Source organism: Equus przewalskii, chromosome 27 (genome assembly GCF_037783145.1).
Source record: "Equus przewalskii isolate Varuska chromosome 27, EquPr2, whole genome shotgun sequence".
In the NCBI taxonomy this organism is placed as follows: domain Eukaryota; kingdom Metazoa; phylum Chordata; class Mammalia; order Perissodactyla; family Equidae; genus Equus; species Equus przewalskii.
This window is the reverse complement of record NC_091857.1, coordinates 11,779,049-11,792,826: the sequence shown is the minus strand read 5'-3', so window position 1 is coordinate 11,792,826 and position 13,778 is coordinate 11,779,049. Positions and strand designations below refer to the sequence as shown.

Below are 13,778 nucleotides of genomic sequence, written 5' to 3'. Positions count from 1 at the left end.
GGCCCTATGAAATAGTTCCTATTAATTATCATATTTTCTAGAAAGGAAGAAATTCTAAAGCTCCCATTTGAAAACTGGATGGCATGATTCCTATTCAATGGAATGAGGCTTTGTTTTGCTTTATTTTCATGAGAGAGGATAAGTAACTCATTTAAAAAATATTTATTGAGGGGCCTGGCCCAGTGGTGTAGTAGTTAGGTTTGCACTCTCTGCTTCAGCAGCCCAGGGTTCACGGGTTTGGATCCTGGGCACAGACCTACACACAGTTCATCAAGCCATGTTGCGGCCAAGTGCCACATACGAAATAGAGAATGATTGGTACAAATGTTAGCTCAGCAACAATCTTCCCCAAGCAAAAAGAGGAAGATTGGTAATAGATGTTAGCTCAGGGCTAATCTTCCTAACCAAAAAAAAAAAAAATATTGAGTAACTACTCCATGGCAGGACTAATTGTTTGGAATGGCAGGGAGGATGCTCCCCACTTCCCCTCTTCCCCCATGCTTGTGTCAACTGTCAGGAAAGAGCCAGATTTCCATTTAAGCATGGAGGTGAAGGTAAAAATCTGAGAATGATAAAGGTTAAGGAAGTTTTACAAATTAGCAAACAGGTAGTTTAGAAGGCACATTGAAAAATTTTGTGAGAGGTATCAGAAGAAACAAAGCTCACTGCAGAGGAGGTGAAAAATGAAAGAATAAGATAACAGGTGAAGGTAGAAATGGGCGGTGACCAAGGACAGCAGGCTGTGATCTTCACAGTTGTTCACAAATTTGCCAAGAGAGTTAATCCCTGGTGTCCCCACTGTCTGTCATAGGAGGAGAGACGAGGGCACTGAAAAGACAGCCACAGCTTCTGCTTTGGGCTGAGCGGGGTGCTTTGGCCTCTCTGGAAGGGCTCAGCTGCAGTTGGGTATAATTGCCCAGGTCCAGAGAGAAGCTCTGGTTCTGAGGTGGTGGGTGTCCAGGATCTCTGGCAGTGGTCTTTTGGGCCTGCTTACCCAATTATCTGAAATCTGCATGTCATTATGTCAACTGTTGTTATCCTATTGTGGGTATTTTTAAACATCTTTTTTGCTTGTTTGTTTTCTCTTAGCTTTTTAGTTGGAAGATGCCCTGTTCTCTCAGCTGTGCGAAAGGGAGACTAGAGAAGGGGTTTTCCATCGACGGGTCAGGCTGACAAGGAGGGAGCCACACAAGGATAGCATTTAGGAAAAGCTAAGAGAGTCTAAAATAGTATTGGTTAATTAAGACAGAGTCAAAATGCTGCCATATTTCAGGTTTCATTTTGGCTTTCAGTAGGGCCTTCTAGAACAAAACAGCAAATTCTCTTCAGAGATCACCTTACCCCCTACTATTTCCCCGCAAGTTTAATCTCCCAAGATTTTTGTTTCCTTTCCTTTTACAATGAATGTTACATTAATTTTCTTTCTTTGGTGTTTTTTTTTTTTTTGAGGAAGACTAGCCCTGAGCTAACATCTGCTGCCAATCGTCCTCTTTTTGCTGAGGAAGACTGGCCCTGAGCTAACATCCATGCCCATCTTCCTCTACTTTATATGTGGGATGCCTGCCACAGCATGACTTGACAAGCGGTGCCATGTCCGCACCTGGGATCTTAACTGGCAAACCATGCGAACTTAACCACTGTGCCACTGGGTCGGCCCTTTAATTTTCATTTTTAAAAGGTTACCTGTCTTTCATGCAGCTCAGATGCGCTGCCCAGAAATGCTTGTGACCTGAACTCTGAAAGACTAGGTAAATATTCGTTCACCCAAAGTCTAAACATTAGGCTGCATTGTAATTGTAGATAAAAAGAAGAATGTGATGCAGGTTAGCTATAGAATATAAAAACTTGACTCAGTATCCCTTTGCCAGCAAAATAATGGTCTATTGTGCTCATTTTCGGGTCACAGACCTCAACTGTGATTTAAGAGCTTGATGTTAGGATATACCTTAAATGTTAAATATTAAGAAAATATCACCTGGTATTTAGGTTGCCAAGAAGTGCTTACGTGAATTTCAATAGAGTTTCAAGTGTTGTCTGTGGAAGGATTTTGTTTGAAAAATAGTAAGCAGATATTGCCTTAGTTGTATATTTAGTTGTGGGTCCTTCTAGTTGAGCTATGTGGGACGCCGACCCAGTATGGCTTGATCAGCCGTGCTAGGTCCATGCCTAGGATCCGAACCGGTAAAACCCCAGCCTACGGAAGCAGAACGGGCAAACCCAATCACTCCGCCACGGGCCTGGGCCGCTGGAATGCCCGTTATTGCAGACCTTTTTTTTCTGAAAGAGTCTAAAAGGTGTAGCATGATCTTCAGCTGTTTGGATTGAGTGCAACTTTTTGAAAATTGAAAACAAACTTTTCAAGTCTCTCTCAAAGGAAAAACACATTTACTTGCATAGACATTAAATGTTTTCAGGTTTCCTAGTTTTTACTGTTGGCCAACTTAATGATTAATAAAGCAGATACGTAGTAAAATTTCAAGTGCTAATTCAAAACACTTGTTCTAGAATTGGAGCCAGACATCCCAGAGCAAGAAGTAGTAGGTGATTTCAAAAACTAAAAATGTTGAGAAAATAAATTTCCTTCCTTGAAAAACAAAGGTGCTTGTGAGATGCGAATGGCCATTCAGGAAGTTTTATTGTGTAGAACCCTCTCGTAATTCAAACAGGGCCAAGAGATACACAGGCTTGAACTAAACATGGGAAAATTCCACTTTATAATAGAAATTGTGGTGTATTTTCTTTCATTCTTTTCTCCTCCCAAACTGTAAACCAAATTGTAAAGCCATTGTGGAAGGCTTGGAGGGGGAGGTCCCTAAATTGCCTGAGTTATATTCACAAAAGCGAGGAAATCATGAGGAATTTCTACCTTAGAAGCTTAACAAGGATCAGGGACTGCAAAGTATGAGAAATGTATGAAATGTGTTTATGTTATAAAATTTTGCCAGTTTTCAAAAATCTTGTTTTATATTTTCAAAGTAAATTTAGATTTACAGGAAAGCTGCCCACTAGCTATGAAAGAAGTTTTCTTGAGGAAGAAGAAATAAGTTCGATTTTTTCATGTACATTTGGGAGTGATTTTAGAGTATAGTATTCTGTTCCTTAAAAAAGGAATAATATTTTCTCTTTTGAAACACTTACAAGGTTATTCATTAAATAGATCACACACAAACAGAACCTTGCATACAAACTGTTGTTTTAAGCATTAAAATAAATTTATTTTGTTTTGTTTATTATTTCACTGAACAGACAGTAATGGTTTTGACACAATTCAGTTTCCTTTTCCTTTTTTTTCCTTTGGGAAGAAAACAACACAAAAACCAGAGCTTCTTTGCCCACTTTGTCACAGCTGCTTACCGATCAATCTCCATTCACGGGACAGCGATGACGGCACATGCTGTCCGGGGGCTGGATCTGGTTGGCTTTCATTTTTCAGCAGTGTTTCATATCAGAAAAAAAAGGTATATTTATGGAGGGTACTGTCAGCACATGATTGTACAACTGTCATTAATCAAACCTGGCAGCAACGACTGCCTTTATACAAGTCTGAGACTGGCAGATTTCCCCATCAAAATCATCCAGTTTCCATTAGGAGTTCCTCACCAGTCGTGTTTTCATCTGTTCCCTTTTTTGTTTGTTTTTAGTTAAAGTCAGTGACACTGCCTACAGGTTGATCATATATAATATCATCCCATGTTTTAAAAGTAGCTGTTTTATACCAAAATACGAGCTCGTCATTTAAAATTTATTCCAGACTATTTAAAGAAAGCTAAAAGCACATCAGGGGAAAATTTAAGTGCGTTAGATTGTTTAATAAAAGAATTATTTTAAAGTGTGTAGATATCAGTAAGCACATTTATGAACTTTCTAGGGTTACAACTGGTTTTAAGTAATATTGAGAAAAATATTGATAAAGTCAGTTTGTAGTGTTTTTGAAACTCTGACACAAACGCACCGATACCAAAATATTTGCCTTCCCAATGCGCACGCACACAGCACATGAAACACACACATCACTTGGAAGGAGCGTGCTGCTCTCTGTTAGAAAAATAAATGTACCGGCTGCAGAGGACATTGATTGCAGTTCCCTTATGACCTGAGACAACAATCTCAGCATCTTCTTCTGTAAAATGGTATTTGGAAGTAGGCATTTTCTCTAAGTCATTTATTGTTGTGAAATCATATATTAAACTCCATTGTAAACTGTAAAGATCCTTTAAATATAAAGCACTATTATTCATAATTTTGTATATTCCTCAATGTTTGCTTCCTAGGGAAAAAGGAATATTTCTCCAGTTATGCAATGTAATAGTGTAAAACATCAGTGAGATTACTATTAGGCGTGTACCAGTTTATACAGAAAGAAATACAAGAAATAAGGCCACATTTACTAGACCTGTGGAAATATTTGATGTCTAATTGCTTGTGAAATATGTAGTTTTAGGAGGCAAATTATTGTCTCAGAGAAGTCACGACCCGTTAGCAAAAACAGAGACTAGTGGTAGATGCTCATGACAGTTTTTCCCCTGACTGTAATTGCCTCGCTGTGTGGCCTTGGGAAAGGAACTTCATCGTGTTTTCCCTCAGATGACCTAAATATGAAATAATGAATGAGCCAAATAGGTACTTCTTCCTGGGCTTTGAAGTGTTTTACACATAATTTCTTTAAAATCAGTCCTAGTATTTCTTAAGTTTTTGCAGTTAAGGGCTAATTTGGTCAGAGTTGTGTCTATCATTTCTCTGACCTGAGATGCTTTTTTTATGAAAATTTGTAAAGATACCACGATGTGCTTGAGTCTCCTGGGTTTGTCAGGATCCTGTGAGAGTCAGGCTAGAAATTGGCACGGTGGTTCAGTGGTGTTGGAAGGAAGAGTCGCGTCTCCTGTTGTACAGGGCACAGTTGTATTAAACTTGTTGGATAGGCAGTGTGATGAAGGAGAAAGATGTGTACTTTGAATAAGACAGACCTCAATTTGAATATCTACATTTGTATGTGCAAATGTCAAAATTTTAAATAGTATCAATTATTCCAATAATTTAAAAATATTAGCAAGCCAAGACACAGAAACACACACACACACACACACACACACACACACACACCCCTTCCCTTCATGCAGATTTTGGCCCACAAGCAACCAAATTGCGATTATGAATTTATAGTATCTAGTGTAAATTTCTGTGCCCAGACCATGAGGCCTGAATTCTAATAACAACTCAGCCACTAAAAGCTTAATTGTGATATTAGCCATTTATTCATTGAACACATTAAGGAAAAATTTGTGAGAGCAGCTGCCATTTTGGTAGTATATCCTCTGCTTACATTAATTTCCCTTTATAGATTCAAACATCATGTTTTTTCTTAAATTGTATCTTTATGCTGTCTCTTGGTAGAAAGTTGTTATCTCTGTAATATATAGTTGATGAAGAATGTGTCAGGAGATTCTAGATTCCAATATAGTCTAACCTTTTGATACCAATGAATGCCAGGGCTCTGGATAACAAAGTGCTATTTTTCTAATCTTAAAATTAGGACATTAGACTAGGCTCAATAATTTTTCAATTCTTTGCCATGTCTCGGAATTTATAATCTGCTAGTTTCTTGGAATAACCAATTTCCTTTTTTAAAAAATAATTACATAGTTTTTTTATTCCTTTTATCTCAGAGGTATTTTATTTAGGTTTCAAGTGTTCTCCTCTAATATTGATATTTTGGGATTTGCTGAATATTTCCACGTTCACTGATTCATGTTCTTCCTGGTTTTTTAGACTTAAGTAATATTCTTTTGAAGTTATTATTTTTACACATGAAGAGTTCAAATTCAGGTGTGTATCTTTTCCAGTTATGTCTGCAATTCTTTTCTTCATAAACAGGGAGTAAAATTGAACAAAATATCCCAGATTCTGCCACACCATATTTTATAAAAGTGTAAGAACAAGTTATGTGGTTTGTTTCCATGTTAAATTTTGTATGCCTAAATTTTCTAATTTTTAAAATGAAGGAAAGAATATCTTTCCTCCTTACCTACCAGAATTTCTATGAGGATAAATTAAAGAATAAGTAATTATGTATTAAATATCCTGAGTTCTTAGATTTACAGTATTATGTCTATGTCAATTTAACCTACATTTCAGAGCCAACTTCTGGTGATTAAACCTAACAACATTACTTTGTTTCTTGATATAATAGAGTGGTATATTTCAAATTAGTTAATCTTTCAGTTCTTGTACAATTACTTTACTAGTAACCGTGCTGTTAAAGAACTACAGAAGAATTTCAAGCACTTGTTGGGTGGTTCATTGTTCATTCAATAAGTTTTCATTAAGCACATCAAAGATCTCAGGTGCTGTGTGGTGGGGCTTGAGGTATATAGTTTGGAACAAGAAAGAACCACTTCTTGTTGCATGGAGCACATACGGTTTTAGAAAGATAATAAACAGGCAAACCAAAAATTGGATAGAGCTATGTGCTTTAAAGAAGATAAAAAGTATCAAAAGTAACAAAAGAAATTTGAAAACAAAAAATAAAAGGAAATAAAAGTAATTTAAAAGTAACTGATGGGCAGAAAGCTAGTTCACATTATTTGAACAGGAAAGAGAAATTTGAGGGATTATTTGGGTTATCTTGAAAGTCAAGAAGGATCAGCAATGGGAAATGTAGGGGAAGAGCATTCCATGAAGTTGCAACAGTAGTACAAAGACACAGTGGTAACGAAGTAGTGATGTTAAACAAGGAAAAGAAGGACCATGTGATTAGAAGAGGGTGAACATGAAGTTGGACAGATAGGCAAGGAACAGATTATCTAAAACCTTAAAGACCATATAAATAGGTTTTATTCTAGGTGTTTGAATGAGAAACCATTAGATCATTTCAAACAGTGGAATGACATAAGTCTACTTAGGTATATTAGTCACTGAATTTGTATCGATGCTTTTCACTCTCCTTAAAAACCCTTAGATTATATAACTGCTATTACATTATACAGGTTGTTGTTGTTAGAAATAATTGAACTAAAAATGAGATAAATCATGGGAAAGCCAAAATTCAAAAGTCTGTCTTGCAGGAGAAAGAGTATACTTTTCTGGTTGGTACAAGGAGTAGTAGCATTAGTAGAAACTCCTGGAAGAAATGCTTGTCTTATCATATGTTGAAGATCTTCTAAAAAGATTCTGAGCACCCCAATATCTGAGAATCCTCAAAGTCTGTTTGTTTTTGTTTGTTTTTAAATTCAACACTCCTGTGTGATGTGACCCAGCCGGACTAGTGTACTGAAGGAGGTATTTCTAATTGGGAAAAGACAGCTTGGTCCTCAGAAATGTGTGCATATCAAATCTTGGGACTGAGGAAATGTGTCTCCTGGCTGGAGAAAGTCTTAGAGGTAGTTCTGATCTACCCTCATCCCTTCCAGCCGAAAATCATTTCACTAGGCTCGAAGCTCTATGAAGGCATGCATCCCCAACTTTTAAGGCAGTGCCTGGCATTCAGGAGACATGCCATAAGTATTTATTAAATAAAATAATTAAATCTTCATTATAATCTCAAATTTCAGTGCTCTTCAAGGGGAAATTGAAGTGAGACAATGCTAAATGGGCATCTACTAATTCCTATAAGCCATGCTATGCACTTTATATGCAAGAGCATTAAAAATTATCGCCCAAAACTTCTCTCTACTCCAAAGCTTACCTGTTTCATTGCAAATGGGCACATTACCTGCGTAGATGTGCTCTGTACCTAGTTGGAACCCTATTAAGTATTCCAACAAGAATCTCCATACCGCCAGATCATTATCTTTATCCAGAGTTTTTCGACCTGTATCTGAAATCCTGTTCTATAGTTAGAAAAAATGTAGATTTACTATTTGCTTGTAATGGCTTAGTATCTTTAAGTGGTATGCTATTTTATTAGTAGCTAAGATGAACTCAATTTATTCCTCCCAAGCAATATTTCATTTTTTATTTTTCCTATGGAAACAAAGCTTACAATCATAGAGTAGAACGCACAATTATTTGTATCCTTGATCAGGGAACTCTTAATAAACAAAAGCCAACTTAAAAAAGTATATATGTGAATACTGTATCATATTTTATAATGTATGATGATATATAACATATATATGGTGATACATAATATATGATGATACTTAATATATGGTGCAGTGTTTTAAATTTCTGTTTTTAGTTTTCTTTCATGCTCCTTACAAAAACATAAGAAATCTCAGCAAGTCATATTTCAGGCTTATTTGGGGTTTGAATATTATGTAATCTGCAATTTTTAATTAAACACTTTTTTTTTTACTAAAGTAAGATATAAATGGCTCTCACATTGTATGTATCCCGTGTCTTGTTGCCTATATGATGAATTTATCTAATCTGAAGTAAAATTTTGCCAGAAGTTATAACTGTTTGCTGAATGTGAAATTATATTTTTATCCAAATAATGTAGATAATGTGGCTTTTATGTCTTAAGTTAGCATTTAAAAATTAAACTAGGTATTTCACTGTGAAGAAGGGGTACTCACAGAGCAGGAAAAGTGCCAGGTTGAGAGTCAGGGTTTGAGGTTTGAATTCTGGCTTTTCTCTTTAGTAGTAAAATGACTTTGAGTGAATCATTTCACTTGACTAAGAATCAGCTTCCTTACCTGTAAAATGACAGCGTCTGATTTAGAGGATGCTATGCACTAATGTGTATGAATCTTTTTTTTAACTGGGAGACAATATACAATTTCTGATTTTTTGTTCTTCAGTGACAAATCAGAAATAATGTACAATTTAAGTATCTTTTATTAACTTAGAGTGATGATCCAGAAAGGACTTTAGACCATCAGGTTTATCTTCCCCCCTTTTGGCTTCTGGGAAAACTCAGAGAGCGCTGAAGAGACTTCCCTAAAGTCAAACAAGAACCAATGACAAAGCCATGGCCAGAATTCAGTTTCTTGAGATAAATTAGAAATGCCTGCAAAATGCATTATTTTTATTCAATGTTTGTATCTTAGAGCTAAGCATGTCATGCAGAGCATAAGCCAACTGTAGGGAAGATTATTCTTGTTAGACTTTGAATATATCACCAGCAACGTTTCTGAAGCCATCATCAAAATAATTATTTCTCACTTTTTTAATCGACAGAGTTAAGCAGAGAACATTTCTGTGTACTGTTACTCCTTTATGCATCAGAACCCAGTACTTGCACTAAACTGTAAATATAGCCCATAAGGGAGCCCTAAGAGTTAAATATGACAATGGTGCAGCCTTGCCATCATTCACATTTGGTTCATCCTTATATCAGCAAGAAACAGGATATTCATCATCTGTTCAACCAATATTTCTTGAGCTCCTAGTAGGTGTAATAAAAATAGCTAACCTGTATTGTGCTTTCTGTGTGCCAGTTTTACACACTTTATACACAATGTCTCCTTTAAAGCTCACATCTACTCCCTGAGATAGGTGTTATTATTAGCACCATTTAGCTAATGAGGGAATTAAGACCCAGAGAAATGATCTTGCCCACCATTACAAGCCTAGGAGGAGGTAGAGCCTACGATTAAAACTCTGGTCATTGGCTCCCAGAGTGTGTGATCTTAACCGCTGGTTGTGCTACTGCATGTTAAAAGCTCTTTGTTGGGGGCTGTGGAAATGGCAGTGAGTGCAACAGACAGGATCTTTGCCTTCATCAAAATAGAGAAGAATAGAAAACATCACACAAGTGCAGAATGATTGGTGTAGCCGTAAGTTTGGAGGAGAGAGTAATCATAGTTTTCTGGTATAGTAAGGGATAGCTTCCAAAAAGAGCAGTGGATAAGGCTTTCCTAAAGACTTACGACATTGTAAATCAGCAGAAGTTTAACCCAAAACATGCAGACAGAAATGTAACCACCGTAACTAGAAGACAGAGAAGCGTGGATGGTTAAGTTTATTTGGTATGATTGGTTTATAGACATTGCTTTTTGCCAGGCAAACTTCTTTAAAGCAGAAGTATCATTAAATCCTGTAATAAAGTTAAGCTGTGTTGTTATTCCTGTAGCTAAAGCCAAAAGTAGAAGAATCTGATTATGGTAGTCATCAAGGCAAGCCTAAAATGTTTGTTTTTGTCCTAAAAGCAATAGAAAATCATAGCTAGTTGTGAGCAGATAGAACCGATTAAAGTAATATTTTGGAAATACGAATTTAACTGTGTGGTATGTAGGAGGAAGAGAGACAATGTGATCATTCAGAAGCTGTTGCAAAAATGTGTGTGTGAAATAACAAAGACCATCATGAGAAAATCAAGAGGAAAGATCAGATAAGAAAAGATAATAGCTTCATTATTTTGTTTGTAATTGTAATTTCTTGGAATCTAATAAGAGTGTATTCTTATGCAAGTACTTCAAAATATTCATGTGAAAATTTTAGAATTTTTTCTGAACTAGTCTGTTCATCTACTTATCAAAAAAATAGATGTGAGGGGCTGACCTGGTGGCGCGGCAATTAAGTTCGCACGTTCCGCTTCTCGGCGGCCTGGGGTTTGCCGGTTCGGATCCCGGGTGCAGACAGGGCACCGCTTGGCACACCATGCTGTGGTAGGCGTCCCACATATAAAGCAGAGGAAGATGGGCACGGATGTTAGCTCAGGGCCAGGCTTCCTCAGCAAAAAGAGGAGGACTGGCAGTAGTTAGCTCAGGGCTGATCTTCCTCAAAAAAACAAAATAGATGTGAAACAATAAATGTGTGAGAAAGAGCTGAGGATGTGTATTTCCAGGAATCCCTCCAAGGCATGGTAATCTTTTAAGAGTTAATATTGCTACTTTAAAAAATCATTACGCTTTCTTAATTCTTTTAACCAATGTCTATTTTGTCATTTTGCCAACAAATAAGAGAAAAATGTTCTTGTTTAACGTATTTCAGCTCCTTTGTATTCCAGATGCCTAAAAATATAAATCATATATTTGAATGCATGTAACTTACAAAATGATAGAAGGTAACTCACCAAGAAACTATCTAAGAACTACCAAAAAAATTAAAGTTTTAATAATGCCTTTGATAGTTAGATGTGTTAAGAGTTGCATACATACATAAAATATAGGTAATTGATAAGCAGCTGGAGATCAGATATGAAATTAGTGATCCTATTAGCAATGCCTTTAATCTAAACAATTGCACTTTATGGCCTGTCATTGTATGAGTGTGAGTTTTGTTTTAGGTAAAATATAGTATAAAAAGAGAAATATGAAAAAGAATATTTAGTGTTATCTAAATACAACCAATGTTATTTAATAAAACCAATTCATGTTCTACACAGGTATGACATCAAAGATGATTACACACTGAGAATTAAAAAGGCCGTGAGTACTGATGAAGGCACCTACCTGTGTATTGCTGAGAATCGGGTTGGAAAAGTGGAAGCGTCTGCTACGCTCACAGTCCGAGGTAAGAGACTTAAGATGTGAAATATAATTGAAATAACAGACTAATATTTGGTTAAATTGTTAAGTGAACTCACAATCAAAATAATAGCTTACTGTTTTATTATTATATTAAAATGCCTAGATTTTGTGTTCTCTCTATTATTAATTGGAATAAAATTACTTTCAAATTTGTGTTCAAAGGGATGATCATTTGAAGTGATTAGTTTTCATTTAATAAATAATAGCTAATATGATTTAAAAGTAAATCTTAAAAATAGAAAAGATTTACACTAATCATTTACATTTCCATTGCTTTGAACTATTTAAATGTCACTGGTTTCAAAGGTACTCTGTTTTCTGTTTACTAACTTGTCACTTTATGCTAGGAGTACTGTTTTGAAATTCTTTTTTATTTCAGCACTCAAAAAAGCAATCTGAAAAAAGCTAACCCTGCTTCCAAAGGTGAAAGATGGATACAAAGGAGCTCCCACATTGAGAAAATCTGATCTAAAGAGTAATTTGTGAAGTCTATTGGCCTTAAATAATTGAAATAGTCAGTGCTGCTTCTGTAATAACTTTTACTTTCTGGGTGTCATGCACTTTCTCAGTCATGGAATAATGTTCATTTATAGACTCCCTGGAATTGCTTATACATGAAAGAAAGGATTACTTAACCCTACAATGAGCTAGAATGAATTAACTGTCTTCCTGGTGGTGCATGTTGATCCACATGAGTAAATTATATAGCCCAGGGTACCAAGTAGCACCATGCAGACTGCAACACTTACTCTTGCCAAGTAGACATTACCCGTGGCATCGTTTACACTCACAGGACTTCAGACAGAGACAGCAAGCGCATCCCTTGCTCAGTCTTTGAACCTTACTTCCACTACCCTAACTGATGCCATCTCCTTTCATCCCTCGTAATAGGAGGTTGGCTGCATGTTTTCATCCAGATCTGAGTTCATCTCACCCTATTTAGTTATACCTCTTAGCCTTGTGCAGCTTTGCTCCCAGAAGTTTCCATAAGATTAGGAGAAAGGTTTGGAGGAATTTGGATTGGCGAGAAATGTGTCAGGGATTCTCAGGTTGGTCCTCCATTTGGCAAGAAAAATGACTTTTGCCAGATCTATGATTTGGACATCAAATTATTAAAAAATGCCATCTTCCTCTAGGTTAACTATTAAGAGACATGTATTCTGGATGCCTGGAAAAATATTGATGATTTCCATACTTCTCAATCACTCCATTCCTATTCCACCTAGTCCTTTCCCCCCCATCCAGATGTTCTAGTGTGAACTCAGATACAAAACAAATTTAGACAAAATTGGCAAGCTAGTTGCTTAAAAACATTTTCATTCCTCATTAGTTAACAGATCTTAAAAAGCTGTGATCATACACTAATCGATATCTATACTGATGATATGTGATCATCTGATAGCCTTTGTAAACTTTTTTACTATATTTAACCTCCACTCTCTGTAGGTGATTATATAAAGTTATATATATTTGTTTGCTTTTATCCAGGCAGCCCCTTGCACAAGCAATTCCCTTGACCAAATTTCCCCCAAAGTTTGTTTGTTTGTTTTTTCTGAAGTGAAAGGAAAAAAAAATAAACAACGAACCAAGTAAATGATCCATTCAAAAAATATTTGCTGACTAAACAAATGGGGAGAAAATGTGAGGAGTTGTTTGTTTGTAGAAGCTGCAGGGTCCTTTTATACTTGAATGCTTGGATGAATGAGACTTGAAGTGTTCTGTTTGCTTTAAAATCTTTCCCAGCTAATTGTTTTCATAATTTGTTGAAAGTTTCAGGTTTAACATTTCATTTAACAAAGCATGCTCTTCATGCATGGCATGTCTGCAGCTAACTTACAAAACTAATAGAAAGAGTTGTTTTTAATAGGATTTTTTTTTTAAATCAGTAAACCTTAAATGATGTCTCCCCTAATCTGTGTCCTGTAGATGGATTAGAGAGTTTAATCTGTGTCGTATGTATTTATCACTCATCTAAGACTGAAACCTCAAAAACAGGGTTAAAAAAAAACCCTCCATAATACAATAGTGTGGGGTAAAATATTGTTTAAAAATGTTTTCTACCATTAGGAAAAGTAGTCGGTATTTTTCTTGCTAAGAGGTTAACTGGAAAAGAGCATATTATCTACGACATTTTTTCTGTCCTCAATTTTCTATGCACATAAATGAAATGTTCAGCCCTTCCCTGGATTGTGTTATTAGAACAGGGTCATCTGACCCAAGAGGCCACATTCATTTTCATCCATTTAATGCAGAGACACAGTTTAGTTTAATTTGCTGATTTTGAAAACCTCCACCTGCTGGTTTTTTTCTTGATGAAATGTTGCTATATAACAAAGATAAGAAGTTTTATTGTGATATTTCTGA

The 13,778-nt window shown here is 36.0% G+C and overlaps 1 protein-coding gene across 36 annotated transcripts in view; it reads left to right on the top strand.

Annotated features, from left to right (window-relative positions):
* The window catches only part of ROBO2 (roundabout guidance receptor 2), a 1,565,981-nt gene that overhangs the window by 1,429,098 nt on the left and 123,105 nt on the right, over positions 1-13,778 (top strand). For all 36 annotated transcript variants that reach the window (XM_070597586.1, XM_070597587.1, XM_070597572.1 and 33 more), the window contains one exon: positions 11,270-11,397. In XM_070597586.1, the coding sequence (XP_070453687.1) occupies positions 11,270-11,397 (128 nt within the window). The remainder of the gene's footprint in view (positions 1-11,269; positions 11,398-13,778) is intronic.